The sequence below is a fragment of the Sardina pilchardus genome, chromosome 13, assembly GCF_963854185.1.
Source record: "Sardina pilchardus chromosome 13, fSarPil1.1, whole genome shotgun sequence".
Taxonomy (NCBI): domain Eukaryota; kingdom Metazoa; phylum Chordata; class Actinopteri; order Clupeiformes; family Clupeidae; genus Sardina; species Sardina pilchardus.
In genome coordinates, this window is record NC_085006.1 from 1,448,092 (window position 1) to 1,467,859 (window position 19,768).

Here is a 19,768-nt window from a genome sequence, read left to right on the forward strand (position 1 = left end):
AAAGAATAACTATGCAGGTTTGGCGCTTTCTTCGCTGTTTTCCCTTTCACTTTTCACTTGTTTTACGCTAGCAGGTTCCTCTGCAGAGCTTCCCCTACAGCTTTAGCGTGTATATTTTACAACACTCCTCAATCGGTCAGTCTGCCTTTTCATGAGCATGATCGAGAGGATGGAGACTTAAGGAAAACATTTATTTATTTACGATACATTCTTCAATCACAAAGAAAATTGGTGTCCTTGGCGGTTTGATTTTTACTCATTTTTTTAATTAAAGGGATAGTTCGGGTTTTAAGACACGAAGTTATATGGGTTCCCTGTCAGCAACGTTGTGCATCAGCACTGACTTACCCCCCGACAGCGTCCTGTGAGCCGAGATCCAGACGGATTTTGATCGTTTTTGATGCCGGACTATTTTCTTCAGCAAGTTTCTGGGGTCACGAAAGTAAAGTGTTTTTCTTCTCAAAACCATATGCGTTCAACAGAGTGATATATTTGCACCACAAAAACGTTGTCCAGCTGTCAGTAGCGCGCAGTGATAGGAATCGCGAAAAATAAGTAAGTGATAACGAGGTTTGAATTTTTCCTGAACGTTTTTGTGGTGCAAATATATCACTCTTTTGAACGCATATGGTTTTGAGAAGAAAAACACTTTACTTTCGTGACCCCAGAAACTTGCCGGACTACTTTCTTCAGCATCAAAAACCGGCTGGATCTCGGCTCACAGGACGCTGTTGCGGGGTAAGTCAGTGCTGATGCACAACGTTGCTGACAGGGAACCCATATAACTTCGTGTCTTAAAATCCGAACTATCCCTTTAAGGCATTAAGATCAATTGTCAAATGATGATTTTATATTCATGTTTTAGCATGGTATCAAATACATGTGCTCCACACTGTATATTAGCTGTGATTGTTGTCAGTGGATTATTGAGTTACTTTGACCATACTTACAAATACAGCTCCTTTCAGTAAGTCAGGCACAGTCATAGCGATGAAGCCCTAAAACGTGCAGACAAAAGTTTGTTACCTGTAATAATTCACATCACTTAAATCAAGTCAGAACCTTTGATAATATTTTCATACACTCTGCAAGAACTTCACCTTTATGAAGCCAATTTGATGGTAAACAAACAAAATTCTTCACCATGCAACTTCCAATCGTGAAACATTACCACCTCCGTGTAGTTGGCACCCCATACGTTGAAAATATGAATAAAAGTATTTTGATGTGTTTGTGTGTCGTTTGTGCAGGCAAAATAAACATTTGTGCACAAACCGTTTGAATGATAAATTTAACTTGTTTCGTGACCTGGGGTCACCCAGCACCCCATCAACATCCAAATGACTCCAACACAGTTGCAATCGTTTGTGCATCGTTTGAGCAAGATTGTGCAGAGGAAATAAACATTTGTGCACTGTTGTTTTTCATGTTATTGAGCTTTATTTCCTGGCGAGTGACGTCACTCAGCCCCCCATTAACACCCAAATGGATCGAAAATGGTTGTAATTGTTTGTGCACAATTGTGCAGACAAAATAAACATTTGTGCACTATTGTTTTTTACGTTATTAAGCGTTATTTGCTGGCGAGTGACGTCACCTAGCACCCCATTAACACCCAAATGGCTCAAAAATAGTTGGAATTGTTTGTGCTTCGTTTGTGCAGCCAAAATGAACATTTGTGTACAAACCTTTTGAAGGATATTAAACTTTAACTTGTTTTGTGACCTGGGGTCACCCAACACCACATCAACATCCAAATGACTCCAAAATAGTTTGTGCACATTTGGAGTCAATTGGATGTTGATGGGGTGCTGGGTGACCCCAGGTCATGAAACAAGGTAAAGTTTAATATCATTCAAGCGGTTTGTGCACAAATGTTTATTTTGCCTGCACAATCGTGCACAAACGATGCACAAACACTTTTATTCATATGTTCAACATACGGGGTGCCAACTGCAACGAGCTAACATAACCTTGTCAGTAGATATAGATCTTTAGAGATAGAGTTGTTAATCCTTCACCTTCACAACAAAAGTATTTGCATTAAGTACAGGGGGATACATCACGACTATAGAGGGAGCTCTACAATCGCCAAAAACACCTAATACCTGCATAGTGTTGCTCTAAGGACTTTTTAACCAATATGCTGTCTGCTCACTAATTTAAAGAGGTGATAGAATGCAAAACTGGCAAACTTGATTAACACATCGTGTGTGTGTGTGTGTGTGTGTGTGTGTGTGCGCAGGAGTGTCCTGGTTGGGCATGTAGCACCGCATTATGTAATAACACCGCATTATGTAATAATGTAATAAATGTGCACGCCATTATGTAATAATTGCCGCATTTTGTAATATCTGCCGCATTATGTAATAAACTTTTGGAACGCAATATGTAATACATTTTGCTGCATTATGTAATAAGTTATTACATATTGCGGTTGTTACTACATAATGCGGGTGTTGCGGTTTTTTTTTTTTGCCAAATGTAACAAATGGTGCATTATGTAGTAACCAACCAAAATTGACATTTTCATCGATTAAAAACAGCATGATAATGTGTATTTTACTCAAAAATGCTAAGTAAGAGGATAGTATGTCAACTATTGCTCAGCTTACATTGTAACAATCCACCTTTTAACTTTGGTTGTGCTCATTTAAACGCACAAGGGGTTCTTTTCAATCATATTAGTCATTAGTCAGTCATACTGTATTAGTCATGAGTTCAAGTTTGGAGGTAAGTGCTTCTGATAGTTAACCAATTTATTGTCAACTGGATGATGAATGACAGCAATTCTGTAGGCAAGATGGGTGTACTATGCATTCTGTTTTCTGTTGTCAGATATTATTATATTATTGGCTAAGTTAGCTGGTGTTGACATAGCCAACCATAAGCTAAGCTAACACATATTAACATAAAAGGTTTTCTTTTCAAGTTCATTGAGGACACAGTATCTCAGTACAACAAAACAAAATGAATAATAATAGATATAGCCGCAAGAAGCGATGGCGGGCCAGGACATTTCGGAATCTATAAAAGCAACACGTACTTGTTGGTGGGCATGTGCATTCGCAACACACTTGCCCACCAAATTTGGTTAATTTTCATCAATGTATGTGTCAACCAGACAACAGGCTAGGTGGCGTTATAGAGTCCCTAAGCCACACCCTAGGCCAGAGCTCTGTCTCTGACTAAGGCTTAGTTCACACTGGCAGTCGAAATCCGATTTTTTGCTTATATGGATTGTATCTAGCTTGAATTTTGGGTAGTCTGAACTGCACAAAACTGCATGAAATGCGATTTTTCTAATGCTGATTCGCACCACATACGAAGGTGGTTTCAATATCACTTACTATCGGATATGACTCAATCTGAACAGTCGAACCACTTGAATAGGATTTCAGGAGTGATGGAAGTGATTAATTGATTGATTCAGCGCGTGCGCCAGGCCATGAGAGCAGTCAGTCAGAAAGATCAGATTTTGATCGGATATGCAAGACATCGGATTTCGACTGCCAGTGTGAACTAAGCCTAACTGCAGTAACAACACACAAGCCTACCTAATTGTCGTGAATTAATGTGTCAACCATAATATGTTGTGCAATGTGCTAGGTGGTGCTATAGAGTCCCTAAGCCACACCCGAGGCCGGAGTTCTGTCTTTGACTAGCGGCAGCAATAACACACAAGCCCACCAAATTTGGTTAATTTCGTGAATGTTTGTGTCAACCACAGTAGACAATGCGCTAGGTGGCACTTTAAAGTCCTTAAAGGGATATTCCGCCATTTTTGGAAATACGCTCATTTTCCACCTCCCCTCGAGCAAAACAATCGATATTTACCTTGTTCCCGTTCATCCAGCCATTCTGTGAGTCTGGCGATACAACTTTTAGCTTCAGCCTAGCATAGATCACTGAATCGGATTAGACCATTAGCTTCTCGCCTGCTACCTTCATGTTTAAAAGTGACTAAGATTTCTGATAATTTTCCCATTTAAAACGCGTCTCCTCTCAAGTTAGAAAGTGCAATAAGACCAACTGAAAATGAAACCGGGCGTTTTTCTAGGCTGATTTGACATGGAACTACACTCTCATCTGGTGTAATAATCAAGGCAACTTGCAAACGTACCATAGGCGCAGTGATATCATACGCAGCATCTGAAAATAGTCCCCATAGACATCAAGCAGTAGTAATGCCAGTAGCTGCAAGTTGCCTTGATTATTACGCCAGATGAGAATGTAGTTCCATGTCAAATCAGCCTAGAAAAACGGCAGGGTTCATTTTCAGTTGGTCTTATTGCACTTTCTAACTTGAGAGGACACACGTTTTAAATGGGAAAATTACCAGAAATATTAGTCACTTTTAAACATGAAGCTAGCAGGTGAGAAGCTAATGGTCTAATCCGATTCAATGATCTATTCTAGGCTGAAGCTAAAAGTTGTATCGCCAGACTCACAGAATGGCTGGATGAACGGGAACAAGGTAAATATCGATTGTTTTGCTCGAGGGAAGGTGGAAAATGAGCGTATTTCCAAAAATGGCGGAATATCCCTTTAAGCCACACCCTAGGCCAGAGCTCTGTCTCTGACTAGCAATAGCAATAACACATGTGCCCACCAAATTTGGCTCATTTTCGTGAATGTATGTGTCAACCACAACAGATAACATGCTGCTAGGTGGCGCTATGGAGTCCCTAAGCCACACCCTAGGCTAAAGCTCTGTCTCTGATTAGCGATAGCAATAGCGCACAAGTCCACCAAATTTGGTTCATTTTCGTGAATGTTTGTGTCAACCACAACAGATAACGTGCTGCTAGGTGGCGCTATAGAGTCCCGAAGCCACACCTTAGGCCAGAGCTCTGTCTCTGATTAGCAGAAGCAATTCCACATGTAGCTGCCAGGTTACATCCAATTTAAAACCTTTTTTCTGCCTATAACACCAACTTCCTGTTTCTTAATAAGACGCCATAATTCAAAATTTCGCCATTTCAATATACTTCGAAAATTCAAAAATCTGGTCGCAATTCCTCTTGAGAAACCCCTCAAGATCATTTTAGAGCTTATATGACATGATTTCGATAAACCGTCAAGGAGAAGTGTTTCAAAATATGTGATGTGCAAAAATCATAATCATAACTCAAATTCTTCTTCAAAGATTCACTATAAAGTTTAAATGTAAAATTGAATTTAATAGAACACACATGTCCACCAAATCTGGGCCACTTTCGTGAATGTATGTGTCAACCACAACAGACAACACGTTAGGTGGCGCTATTGAGTCCCTGAGCCACATCCTAGGCCAGAGCTCTGTCACTTAGTAGTGTTACCAATTCCACACATAGCTGCCAAATTTCAAGAGTTTCAGAGCATGCCAAGTTGGTGAAAAAAAGGCAAAACGTGGCCCGGAAGAAATTTAATCTGAGCAAAAACAATGAGGCCTTGCACCTACGGTGCAGCCGCTTCAGCGGCCGCACCTCGGTGCTCGGGCCCTAATAACTTATGTTTAAACATTGCCATACACTAGCAGGCCTTGCCTAGCCCGTAATAGACACCATGAGCCCCAATCAGTACCTTGCAGGAGGAGCAATATCAAGTAGTGGCTTAGGCTAAGTGCCTGAACAGCATAAATCAAATGGAATTCTGATAGGCAGTTCCCTCTATATACTGATAGTTTGGCTATATGTGTGTGAAATGTGAGTCATGGCCTGTTTTACTGTAGGTAAAGAACATTGGTCAAATTCACTTTATAATTTTGCAGTTCCATTGTGTGCTGTATGTTGCAGCTGAATTGTTTTTCATTTAGTTGCTTAAATACTTAATTGCATCGTTAAATTAATACTTATTTGTAAGCATTCATTTTGAGTAAAATACACATTATTAAGCTGTTTTTATTCAATGAAAATCTCAATTTCGGTTGGTTATTACATAATGCACCAATTGTTACATTTGGCAAAAAAAAAAAACACAACACCCGCATTATGTAGTAACAACCGCAATATGTAATAACTTATTACATAATGCAGCAAAATGTATTACATATTGCGTTCAAGAAGTTTATTACATAATGCGGCAGATTATTACAGAATGCGGCAATTATTACATAATGGTGTGCACATTTATTACATTATTACATAATGCGGTGTTATTACATAATGCGGTGCTACAGGGCATGCACTTACACGGCGCTGCAGCAGGTCCAGCACTAAGTTCTGCAGGGCTGTCTGGAGCCGGGCCCCTGCTCCGCGAAGGTAGTATGACCTGTGTCCTGACACATGGGCTAGACGTCTGAGAAAACCAAGAGGCAACACATCATCATCATCATCATCATCACAAACACAATGACATTACAAGGCTTAAAATACACCTGGAGGCCACACTTGGGTCTGAGTAGCTATGGCGACCCAGGTTCGGGTCCAACCCACGGTTATTTTCCTATTCCACCCTTGTCTCTCTCCCACTCGATGAAATCCTACGGTTGCTGAGTGAAATTCGAAAGAGTTGATGGTCATATTCAAAATTGAGAGACCACTGCAAATTTAAATGACCGTCAACTCATAAGAATGTCACTCAGCAACAATAGGATGACATCACAAGAATGTGCAATGACCTCTTAATTTTTTCCAGAGCTCTAGTTTAATGTTGTGATATTTCAAAGTGTTATTACAAAGTGAAAAATAAAACAGAAACATTGAGGCACTTCTGATTAATATAAAAAGCCTTTCATAAAAAAATGGCTACATGCCAACACGTTTCAACACTATGGTTTTCATCGATGCCCTGATGAAAACTGTTGAATTCTGGGGTATTCTGACTGTATTCTGATGTGTTCATCATAGAATGGGATTCTCTAAGCTCTGATATTAGCTGCACAAGTTAGGCATGTTTACGTCAGAGAAGGCCTTGTAGCTCAGAACATTCAGATAACATGGGCCGAGGGCTGGAGCCATTGTATCTGGGTCAGAGCTGGGTTTTTCCATTCTATTTCCACGTGTACATGTATGATTCATGTTAGGATGTTAGTATAATAACTTTCTCTTGTTGTATTTCTCGCTGAGACGGATCGAGAAGCCAACCGCATAGCATCACACGCAAGATACTATGTGCCACGCTTGATAGCAATTCACACTACGAGGACTCTGTCAGTTTTACTGAGCGAGACTTAGGCTATGTCTGTTATTCACTTATTGTACCAACAATAAATCATCATTCAATCACCGATCCTGATCCAGCCGTCAAGCTTTATTGACCAACTTCAATTCAGACATTAGAACATTGAAACTGAAACACAACGCAAACCACTAAAGAATCCTACAAAACCATAGTGTTAAATTGAGTGCCTCAATGCTTCTGGGTTTTTTTTTCCCAAAAGTTCCTCCGTTTGTTGTTGAGGATTGTTACGCGGACGCTGCATTTAGTACTGTGTGTTGCCTGTTTGCGCTCTTGCGCTTGTTCTGTCTCTTTGTCCCCCTCTTTAGGCCGTTCCGCATGTGGGCCGATTGCGGGGCGGGGCAGGGCCTATTTAAGCCAGAGACGTCCCAGGAGGAGGTCTCTCTCTCCATCTCGTTGCGTATCACAGAAGTGCTGGCAGCCTGCCGCTGCGTCGTCACTTCACGCCATGTTTTCCCTTTGTTCAGTTGAAACTTGCGTTAGTTAGCACTCACTTACAAACAGTCCGTTTTCAAAGCACTTAAGTCTTTATTTATTACTATTATACAGGTGGTGATTGGTGAAGGGTTTTTGCACGTTTTTAGTTACAGGACTAGATAGCGCAGAAGTTGCGAGAAGACTCACCGTCCGGATTGTCTTTTGTTTTCTGTTCGGGAGTCAGCAAACTGGTTTTCTTTGAGTAAGGTAGTTGCAGGGTTTGTTTTCTGTTTTTGTTACACTCTAGCTTTGAATCACCACCTTATTCTTTAGTTACTAATGTTCGCTTAGTTATTCTTTGTTCAACAACGCACCCGTAGCGATATTATTTCTGACATTTTTGTTAATAAACAACCTTAAACCGTTCACTCTTCTTGGCCTTTTGTTATGTTATGTTGTACCATCAGATTATTGGTATGGTCTCGTAACATAATAATGGGGGCTCGATTCCGGTCTTTGAACCACATTTCGTGACTTATTTGTCATAGTTTGACTTCCCTGTACTGGGTCGTTTTTGGCGTCTTTTCGCTGTATAGTTGTGCGTTTCTAGAGTGTGCCATATAAAGTGTTCGGTAGGTTTTCGCTATTTCCCCCTCACTGATAGTTAGTTTAATTGTCACCTTTACGACGCATTATGTTTGACCTCGAAGCCTTTGTTGACGCTCCTTCTGTAGAAGCGTTGTCATGTATTACGCGTGATGATCTTGTCCGTATCGCAGGCCATTATAAACTTGAAGTACGGGGTTCGCCTTCTAAAGCGGAACTCTTTGATAAGCTGGTGACTGACTTGCGCGAACAAGGAATACTGGAGAAAGTGAGTCCTGAAAGCCCTTCTGAGCCGTCTCCTGGTAAACCTATTTCAATTTCTGATCCTTCACCTACTAAGAGTGCTTTAGAATGGAAGCGCCTAGAGCTTCGTGAAAAAGAGATGGCTTGGGGACGTGAGAAGTCACAACTAGAGGCTGATAGACTAGCAGTACGCGAGCATGAGCGTAGAGAGCATGAAATTAAAATGAAGAATTTGGAGATAACCCAGGCTGTTCGTTTAAAAGAAGTAGAGATAAAGGCTCGCGAATCTGGTGTTTATGTTCCTGTCACTCATTTTGATGTTACGCGAAATATTCGACTTGTTCCTCCTTTTAATGAGAAGGAGGTGGACAAGTTTTTCGCACATTTTGAACGGGTTGCTACTGTACTTAAATGGCCTCGCGAAGTGTGGCCAATGACTTTACAGAGTATTTTCCAAGGCAAGGCCCAGCAGGCTTATTCCTCTTTATCTTTAGAAGATGCCGCGGATTACGATAAAGTAAAGCAGGCTGTTTTGCACATTTATTCGCTTGTGCCTGAAGCTTACAGGCAGAAGTTTCGCAATTATCAAAAGCGTGAGTCTCTCACTTATGTAGAGTTTGTCCGCGAGAAGGAGATATTGTTCGATCGGTGGCTCAATTCCCAAAATGTTACTACTTTTGAGGGTCTTCGTGATTTAATTGTCGTTGAAGATTTCAGGAATTCTCTGCCTAAAAGTGTAGCTACTTTTCTTGGTGAGCACAAGGATCTTACACCCTCTAGCGCGGCTGTGCTTGCTGATGATTATGTACTTGCGAGAAAAGACTCAGTCCCCTATCCTGTTAAGTTTCAGAGTGCTGGTTTTCAAAGGAACTTTCATGTCCCTAAAGAAACTGTATTTGAACCTGTTCGATCCGATGATAGGCGTGTGAATCATGCAAAGGATCAAATTACTTGTGGGCACTGTAATAAACGTGGACATTTGATGGCTAATTGCTTTAAACTGAAGCGTGGGAATAAGTATCAGTCCACTTCTAGAAATGACTCAAACGTGGGTCTTTGTGTTTCCACATTTCCTCCGACGTCTCAGACAAACGAGAAAGTTAGTGATGTCTTTGCTCCGTTTGTTTCAACGGGTTACGTCGTTCAGTCAGGTGAGCGCGAAACGCGCGTGCCTGTTAAAATTCTCAGAGATACTGCTGCGTCACAAAGTTTCATACTGGAGAGTGTTTTGCCATTTAATGTTAAGTCTTATGCCGGTGAAAATGTCCTTGTACAAGGTTTTGAGATGGGTTTTGTGAATGTTCCACTCCATGGGGTTTCGCTCATTTCAGATTTAATAACTGGTGACTTTAAAATGGGTGTACGCCGTACTCTTCCAGTTAAAAATGTGCATGTGTTGTTGGGCAATGATATTATGGGAGGCACTGTTTTCCCCTCGCCCGTTGTAACTGATTCTCCTGTTTCTCAGTGTCCAGATGATTTGGATGAGAATTTCACTGAGGTTTTTCAAGCTGGCGTCGTTACGCATGCTATGGCGCAGCGTGAGGAAAAGTCCCAGGTTGAGGATGAATTGGTTATTCTTTGTGATACCTCTTTAGTGCAGCCCTCACTCATGGTTGACAGTGATTTGCCTTCGAATTCCGCTTCACTGTCTAAAGTTCCTAAAGTGTCTGTGAGCTGTGAGCACTTGATTAAGGAGCAGTCTAATGACCCGTCTCTCGCTTCGCTTTTCTCTGTTCTGTCCGAGGAAGATATTGAGGATTCACCCTGTGGATACCTTTTGCGAGATGGGGTCTTAATGCGCAAATGGAGACCACTTGCGGCCTCTGCGCAGGGTGAGTGGAGAATACTCGGTCAGATTGTGGTCCCTACTAGTTATCGCGGTCACATTTTGAGTATTGCTCACGCTCATTTTTCTGGTCATCTCGGTGTGACGAAGACATCAGATCGAATCACCCGTTACTTTTATTGGCCAGGTATTAATCGTGATGTTGCTATGCATTGTCGTACATGTCACATTTGTCAGGTTACGGGAAAGCCTAACCAGGTTATTCCCCCTGCACCGTTACAGCTAATTGCGGTTTCCACAGAGCCGTTAGAACACATCATTTTGGCCTGTGTTGGCCCGTTGCCTCGGACGAAGTCGGGAAATCAACACTTCACAATCATGTGTTTGTTAACACGGTTCCCTCATGCTGTCATGAATCAAAGGTTTGTTGCACGTCAATTTGATCCTGGTGGTCGCGTGTTGGTCCTGATTTCTGTGATGGGCGCTGCGTTGCAGCCTCGTTTCAGTGGTCCATGCGATGTTGTGTGGCGAGTGAATTCTCATCTACGTCATTTCAAACCCCGGATCGTCAGAAGACCACATTCTGTGTCACATTAATCGCTTGCAACTTTATTGTGATCGCGGACAGTCGGTTCTTGAATCTCGTCCTCGTCCAGTTCTTCAGCGATTGACTGTGGCGCTCTCACTTCGAAGGTGGCGTTGTCCACTGCGTGTGGTGCTGAAATTGGCTCTTCATCTGATCAAGATCGTCAAGACCTCGTCTCACTCATTGAGCATGTGTATCTTTTCCTGATGAGCCTCGCCAGACCACAGACATGGTGCATGACATCGACGTGGGTGCACCGCGCCCAATTAAGCAATTGACCAGCGTTTTGAGATCTGTCTTGGTGGTGCTGTGGAGCCCGTGGTGGTTTACACTGATCTTAACCCTGTTCCTTGGTCGCCTGCGCTACTCCAATCGGCGTTGGATGCGGTGGAGCCTCATTTTGCGCGGTTACAATGTTCAGTTAAAGCACATTCGTGGACGTGACAATGTTGTTGCGGACGCTTTGTCTAGCGTTTTACTATAAAGTGATCAAATAAATTGTGGGTTATACAAAAGTAAAAAAAAGATTTCTGTATTAAACACCGTTCATACATATTGTGTAGCCTAAACTGTTTGATGGTTGTCTTTTCTGCTCAGCTTCGTGTGTGAGACGTTGCTGAGTGGTTTCTTGTTAACCTTTTTGCTTTTTTCCTGTCCAGCTGCGTGTGTGAGACGTCGCTGGCTGATAAGTTTTCTCTTGCAATTGTTTTCAATTTTGTCACAATTTGTAAGGAAATTTGCACTTGGTGGTGGAAGTAGTTTTTTCAATGTTGGGTTTATCTTTACCCCCAATTTATTTTCTTAATGGTGGGGGTGTTACGCGGACGCTGCATTTAGTACTGTGTGTTGCCTGTTTGCGCTCTTGCGCTTGTTCTGTCTCTTTGTCCCCCTCTTTAGGCCGTTCCGCATGTGGGCCGATTGCGGGGCGGGGCAGGGCCTATTTAAGCCAGAGACGTCCCAGGAGGAGGTCTCTCTCTCCATCTCGTTGCGTATCACAGAAGTGCTGGCAGCCTGCCGCTGCGTCGTCACTTCACGCCATGTTTTCCCTTTGTTCAGTTGAAACTTGCGTTAGTTAGCACTCACTTACAAACAGTCCGTTTTCAAAGCACTTAAGTCTTTATTTATTACTATTATACAGGTGGTGATTGGTGAAGGGTTTTTGCACGTTTTTAGTTACAGGACTAGATAGCGCAGAAGTTGCGAGAAGACTCACCGTCCGGATTGTCTTTTGTTTTCTGTTCGGGAGTCAGCAAACTGGTTTTCTTTGAGTAAGGTAGTTGCAGGGTTTGTTTTCTGTTTTTGTTACACTCTAGCTTTGAATCACCACCTTATTCTTTAGTTACTAATGTTCGCTTAGTTATTCTTTGTTCAACAACGCACCCGTAGCGATATTATTTCTGACATTTTTGTTAATAAACAACCTTAAACCGTTCACTCTTCTTGGCCTTTTGTTATGTTATGTTGTACCATCAGATTATTGGTATGGTCTCGTAACAAGGATCAACTGCACAAACTGTCACACAGTCTCTGCACCACACAAATCTATGGCAAAAAACAGCTATTATCATTAAACATCATTCTGTATTTTCAAGTATAGACATATTGCAAGTCAAGAGCTTGCTCTGTTTGTGAAACTACCCATATTCAAATTTGAGTAACTCAGTTATCTGTTGAACAACAACATAAAGCACCTCTACTTCTAAAGATAATTAATGCATCTAAAGCAGAGATAAGAGTTGCTGAAAATGCTGACATTTTCAATACAAATCAAAATGGCATGTGTGCACATTGAGATAGCAAATCATTGATATCATAATCATCACATTAAAAGGAAATCAACATTATATTGAGCATGGGTGGTGGTGAGATGACAGCAAATTACCTGTATAGGGGAAGATTGTTTTTACCTTTGCCTGATGATGCCCAAAGCCTCGCCAATCTCTAGATGACCTCTGACTTTAAAATCAAATTCTAAACAGAAAGCCACAACATATCGACATGATTAGTTTATCGTTGCATTGTTCTTTATTCACATTTGACAAAATATGAGTTTGATTCGATTCAATATAGGTCGAGGCACACAGGGACTCAGGTTCAAATCAGTCCTGCATTCATTTCCTGATCCCATCCCCATCCCCCTCTCCCACTTCATGTCCCTCTTCACTGTCCTATCCAAATAAGGGCATAAAGTCCAACATATACTTGCATGCGATGACTAGGCTAATAAACTGGCAGAGTTTACTTTCAATCTTTGCTGCCAAATTGAAAGTACCATGTTTAAAGCATGTTTAAAGCACCAGAGTTTTTTGCACCTTAAAATAATGTTCCCAAAATCATTTCAGTGGTTCATCAACCCGTAAAAGGATGAACGGCACTTCTGCATTCACTTTGCGGCCCTCTATTGGCTATAACCGCACTATGTAACTTTACCAGAGCAGGTAGCGTACCTGTAGACCGATGAAATGAGACTTAAGAAACTACAAATTTGACTTACTTCAATGTTGCAATTCATTAGCCTACAAATCTAGACGCCCCTAGCAGCAGTAAATGTAATTTGGCTGGCGGGGCAGTCTAGGCACGATCCATACAACTTAGGAGCTGAGAACTGGAAAATCAAGCGGGCCAATCACACCGTGTATAAAGTCGGTGGGTGGGCTTAACATAATGGTGACTGTGTAGCTTGCGTCTGCATTTGACGCCAAAGGATTTACATTGATGTCTATGGCAGCTCTTCGCGTCGCATATGGAGGCGCGGGGGCACCTTTGGCTTCCAATATTGATGCCAGGGGGCTTGACCATGCATCCTCGTTCGACCAGTTGGGTGTGAGACCGTGTTGGTGACTGACATGCGACCAGAAGTTGCGACGATAACTCATCCTGCTATTTGAAAACAACAAGATGATACGTTTAGTGTTATCCTATTGCGTGGAGAGGGAAGGTTACGCATCCTGCTACTTGAAAACAAGAAGATGATTCGATTAGCGTTATCCTATTGCGGAGAGGGAATTTGAAAGACAACTGTTTATCCCACCCCTCCGATTGAGCCCTGACTACGGTAAGTTCCCCGACCCTACATCTTGATGTGGGTCTGGCTCGTCAGGCTAGCAATTAATCATACTTTCATAAAATCATGCAACATACTCTAGCTTGTCTGTAGACATCGTTATTTGCTGGATAAACAAATAGCGTGTGTGCGACAGAGAAAAAAGAGTTTTAGTGTTGCTTTAACCCTATGAGCCCGACGGACGCAAAGTGTGTCAAAAAACACACCCATTCTTCTCTGTTACATTGCTCCGCGATTATTAGTCACAGATGAGACCTATATTGCACGAAAGAGCAGAACCGGGGCTTTCCAACGAGACTAGACACTTGTCTGTACGATCAAGTATGAAAATAAAATAAAATCATGAAGTTAAATCAAAGTATATCATATTTACAGTCTATATTGCTCTGCGTTCACCCTCGCATCCGGGACTCTCGCTTGAGTTACTCACGGCCCCGGCATCGCACAGACATGACACGCATATCAAACGAAAGATACCAAAGACATCGATCCTTTTGTGTTATAAAAACAGACGAAGTGACAAACAAATAATAATGTCATATAGCTTTGGCTACAATTACTCTCGTTTGATTTCCTCGTGAAACCGCCATCAGAAAGATATGGAACGCATCTCAGATGAAAGAGGAGAGCCAGAGCTATCCACAGATACCAAATACAACCTTCTAGGCCATAAAACAGACGAAGTGACAGCAAAATAATAACTTCATTTAGCTCCACTTACCCCATGTTTTTGTGTGGCATAATAGATGTTCATAATCCAATGTTCTCATGTGTTTCTCTATGGCAAGTCACGTTCATAATATGGTTTTGAGATCCTAGCTAACTCCTGTATGGTATCCAATTCAAGACTCATATTGCATCCACATTTGTTTGACAAATAAACACTTTTTGCCTTCACTTTGTTTATTGCAATGCAGTAAAAAAAAATATTATAGAGAATCATCATCTGTGCACTTCATGTGTGCTACCACGCAAACAAGTCAGGTCAGATCAGCTAGTGTCACAAATATGGAGCGCAAAAAGTGTCAAAAAGTCATTTCTCATCACTAAATAAAAATTGCCATTCATTTCTGGAAGGCACACGCCACATATTTCTGTAAATTGCTCAGCCCCAAAGTATACCTCCACCATGGTTCTTATATTGCAATTTTCAGGGCAGTCAGGCCTACACAACCATGCAAGTCAGGTCGAGCTGTCAGCTTGCTGTGGTGAGATATACGTCAAAATGTAAGAATTTGTATAGTATGCTTTTTACATTTTTATTATTTAAAAATCTAAAATCAAATCAATGCAAGTTTTTATACATGATATTGTGGCAGATCTGGGTAGCCTAGACTGTGCTGAAAAAAACAATATATAGCATGTGTGAATGGCACTTACAATGACCAGGATAAATGCTTCTAACTAGAGGTAGTGAAAATGCCCTTAAAACAGTCTAGGGCTCATAGGGTTAAGATGGCCAGCAGCTACCTCTGAACTCTAACGTTTGCTGAGGGATCTTACCTGGCTTTTGACCAACAAGCTCCACCATTCTAGCTTGGCTCTCATCCCCAACTGGCTAAAGGCCAAAAGAAACATAGAAACACAATAAATAAACTGCAAGATGAAATATATTATATGTTGAATAATACCTGGTAGTCACTTACATTCAGTTGCACTTCATCAATATTCAAAAGCTCTCAGAATAAGATAAAAATGCTGATATAGATCACCTAACATAAGACATTTTCTGACATAATGGTTCAAGGAACAGAGTTCTACAAACTAACTGGTGAGGCAAGCTCTACAACTAGAACAAAAAGAAACCCTGCCATATCCAGCTCTGGCGCAGACCAGTCTTCCTCCCCTCCCTCCCACTTGTGGATGCACTCATCCCTGTGGGTCCCACTCTTTTTGGTCATATGCTTAGAGGCATTCTTAAACAGACTCGTGCCAATCAGCCAGTCCCCAGCTTGCCAAGGGGTTTTTCAGCAGATACTTGTCCAAAAGAATTTTGGTAGTCTCACACCCATCCTTGACCCAAGACAACTGAATGCCTTTTGACAATTAACGCCATTTAGAATGATCACATAGTTTAGTTTAGTTTAGTTTAGTTGATCGCATAGAGCAACTAAACTTTGCCTTAGGAGGTTTATTTGTCACATAGAAATACTAATGCAAAATATGTAGTAAAGTTTCGCTTGGTGTTCAGCTTTTTCTGTGCGAGTGTGAAGAAGAAATATCAAGAAATATTTGTTTTAAATAGCAAGAAAGAGTATTGTGTGTAGCCTGCAGTCAATGTGCAAGTGTGTAATAAGTGTAAGCGAAGCTTATTTAGGATACGGAAAGAAGCTCCTCCTCAGTTTCTTCTGGTCTTGTAGCAGCAGAGACATTTGCTGGGTGTGATTGCTGCTGGCTCTGCAGTCATAGGTGTAGATGTTATAAAGTAGAGGACTCGAACACAGCACGGGGGCGCCTGTGCTGATGGTTAAGGTGTGAGATGTCAGGTCACCCATCCTAGCCACCTGTGATCGGTCAGTGTGGAAGCTGTGAACCCATTTGCAAATGGTGTTGTTTAATCCAAGAGCCTTCATCTTTGTGACCAGAGTGTGGGGGACTATGTGTAACAGTGAGTTAGAAATGTAGTTCAGTGTTTATATGTGATTTTTGCCATAAATAAGCAGCTTTATTGAGATTTGTGTTTTGGAGCCCCCTTTGAGGAAACAACAGTGTACTGGGCTGTGTCTCATTCCGCCCACTTCTACCCTTCGACCACTTAGTTTTAAGTTGTAGCCACCGCCACATATTTAAGGGCTTATTAAGAACTCGAATAATAAATTACTTAATGTAGCTAAATAAACCTGTTTTTTATTTGTATGCATACAAAAAGATCAACATAATGAAGTTAAAAACTCATACTTCACACATCTGTCACACCCCTTTTCCTCTACGCGTCTGTCTATCTGAAGCGCACTTGCGCAGGTAGCCTGTCAGCTGACCGTCACAGGGCGGAGAATTTAAAATAGGAAAATGGTGGCAGACAAAGGAGATTGAAAACGCCTGCATCATGCTATAGAAGTTTGCTGCGTGGGTGGAATGTTTTTGCTCGTTTTTCCTGCGGGTCTTGGACTGAATCGAGAAACTGCTGAACGAATTCCACCGGGAAACGGAGCGCGGGTGAGAAGTGTCCTTTTTTGATTATTGTCGGTGTCGTTGCAAACTAAGGATTAACTGGTTTGGACATTCGTGAACTTTAAGCACAAAGACTTATGTTTTCGTTTTATGGATTATCTGCCTTGGATTTGGATTACTTTTTTGCTTCGTGTTGGATCAAAGACTGAGTTAAAACATTAATCAATGAACTGAGAAATTAGCGCACGGATTCGTCGGGATACAAACGGACTGAGAATTCTATGAGGCCAGCTCTCGATTGGAGGCTGTTTATTTTTGTTTTTGAGAGTCTCTTTCTCTTTCTATCTTCTTTTCTCACTATCTAGTGAATAAATAACGCCATTAATAGTATAAACCGTGTCAGTGAACTTTCTACTTTATTTGTAATATATTGAATTGTTACAAAGTATATAGTGTAGATAACACAAAAAGTCAGTGCACTGAAGGTACCCGGATGACCCCCTAAAAACGGTCAAAAAGTTCAGTGTGGAACGATGGACCCTACTCGCACTAAACGGACGCCATCTTGACTAAAAAGCGGAAGGGGAGGGACCAAAGGACGTCGTGGAGGTTTTCAAATTTGAAAACAATGGCGGACAATTCAACCGAGCCTGTATCGTCGCAGGTCCGGTTGTCTCTGCTTTCATATTTAAATGTAATGGTGGTAAAACGAGACATTGTACTGTTGTCTAATGCATCACTTACATGTCCCTCACTGACTGAAGCCGACATAATTATTTGGCGAGTTAATTAGCCTAAAAGTTACAGGTTAATGCTACCTAGCTACCTAGCACGTTAAGCCAGCCAGCCACTGGGATGAGCATGTTATACATGTTAACTCTATGGTATTAATGTAAGTAACAGCAGAAATACAAAACGTTTACTGTTGTCTAATGCATTAATTACATGTCATCACTGACTAAAGCCAACAATCATTGGGAGAGTTAACGTAACCTTACATGCTAATGCTACCTAGCTACCTAGCACGTCACGTTTGTAACGTTCATTCCGCCTGTCATTTCCTTTAAAGGGATATTCCGCCATTTGTGGAAATACGCTCATTTTCCACCTTCCCTCGAGCAAAACAATCGATATTTACCTTGTTCCCGTTCATCCAGCCATTCTGTGAGTCTGGCGATACAACTTTTAGCTTCAGCCTAGCATAGATCATTGAATCGGATTAGACCATTAGCTTCTCGCCTGCTAGCTTCATGTTTAAAAGTGACTAATATTTCTGGTAATTTTCCCATTTAAAACGTGTGTCCTCTCAAGTTAGAAAGTGCAATAAGACCAACTGAAAATGAAACCTGCCGTTTTTCTAGGCTGATTTGACATGGAACTACATTCTCATCTGGCGTAATAATCAAGGCAACTTGCAGCTACTGGCACTACTACTGCTTGATGTCTATGGGGACTATTTTCAGATGCTGCGTACGATATCACTGCGCCTATGGTACGTTTGCAAGTTGCCTTGATTGTTACGCCAGATGAGAGTGTAGTTCCATGTCAAATCAGCCTAGAAAAACGCCAGGTTTCATTTTCAGTTGGTCTTATTGCACTTTCTAACTTGAGAGGAGACACGTTTTAAATGGGAAAATTATCAGAAATCTTAGTCACTTTTAAACATGAAGCTAGCAGGCGAGAAGCTAATGGTCTAATCCGATTCAGTGATCTATGCTAGGCTGAAGCTAAAAGTTGTATCGCCAGACTCACAGAATGGCTGGATGAACGGGAACAAGGTAAATATCGATTGTTTTGCTCGAGGGGAGGTGGAAAATGAGCGTATTTCCAAAAATGGCGGAATATCCCTTTAAGTGTGTTGTCAAAAGTGTTGATTTTGGGACAGTACTAATCATCGAAAGTGGGCACTACGGCAGTAAGTGGTCAGTGCACATTCGCAGGGCACTGACGAAAGTAGGCGGAATGAGACATAGCCCTGGTGTACAGTTGTACTAGGTTTTGTCCTTGTGCTGTTGCCGTACCCAATACGAAGCAGTATGCTTTACATTGGGTAGGTTTATTGTACAAAGCACTCCCCACTTCATTTTAATTTTGGAAACTGTAAAATGTTGATCAAGTTTGTTATACAGTACCCTCCAGAATTATTGGTAAAGTTGACTAAAAACAGGTATAACAAATAATCTGCTGGTGATTTATTGTACTTTTTCAATGAAACAATATTGCAATAATTAATGAATGGAAAGAAGAAACTATAGTACAAAGTTAAATGAGCTGTGGAGTGAATTAAGTGGTAAACTTTCCTCAATATGCCCAGCATTTTTGCAGATCTTTTAGAGACTAGGTCAATATGGTTTGACCACTTCAGCGCACTGTCAATTATGACCCCTAAGAATTTAGTTTGTTGAACAAGTTCAACTCCAGTGTTATTAATATATATTTTGGCTTGCTCTCTAGAATAATGTTTGTTTGGATTACAAAAAATCATAAAATAGCATTTCTTCACATTGAGGGTCAGTTTGTTCAGCTGAAACCATTTCTCTAACATTATGCAATTCGTTATTAACGTTACTGATGAGTATATTAAAATCATCATGTGAAGCTATGATGTTGGTATCATCCGCAAACAAACTGGAAGGACATTGGTACAAAGTGAAGCCATGTCATTAATATAAATTAAGAATAATAAGGGACCCAGAATTGATCCTTGCGGAACGCCATAAAGAATATTTGCTTTTTTAGAAGAAATACCATTCATATACACATATTGTTCTCTATTAGTTAAGTAGTTAGC

The 19,768-nt window shown here is 41.2% G+C and overlaps 1 protein-coding gene across 3 annotated transcripts in view; it reads right to left on the reverse strand.

Annotated features, from left to right (window-relative positions):
* sars2 (seryl-tRNA synthetase 2, mitochondrial) overlaps positions 1 to 19,768 on the reverse strand; it is a 63,381-nt gene that overhangs the window by 6,723 nt on the left and 36,890 nt on the right. For all 3 annotated transcript variants that reach the window (XM_062552367.1, XM_062552366.1, XM_062552368.1), the window contains exons 5-8: positions 15,370 to 15,424; positions 12,710 to 12,773; positions 6,174 to 6,279; positions 951 to 998 (exon numbers count right to left, since the gene is read on the reverse strand). In XM_062552367.1, the coding sequence (XP_062408351.1) occupies positions 951 to 998; positions 6,174 to 6,279; positions 12,710 to 12,773; positions 15,370 to 15,424 (273 nt within the window). The remainder of the gene's footprint in view (positions 1 to 950; positions 999 to 6,173; positions 6,280 to 12,709; positions 12,774 to 15,369; positions 15,425 to 19,768) is intronic.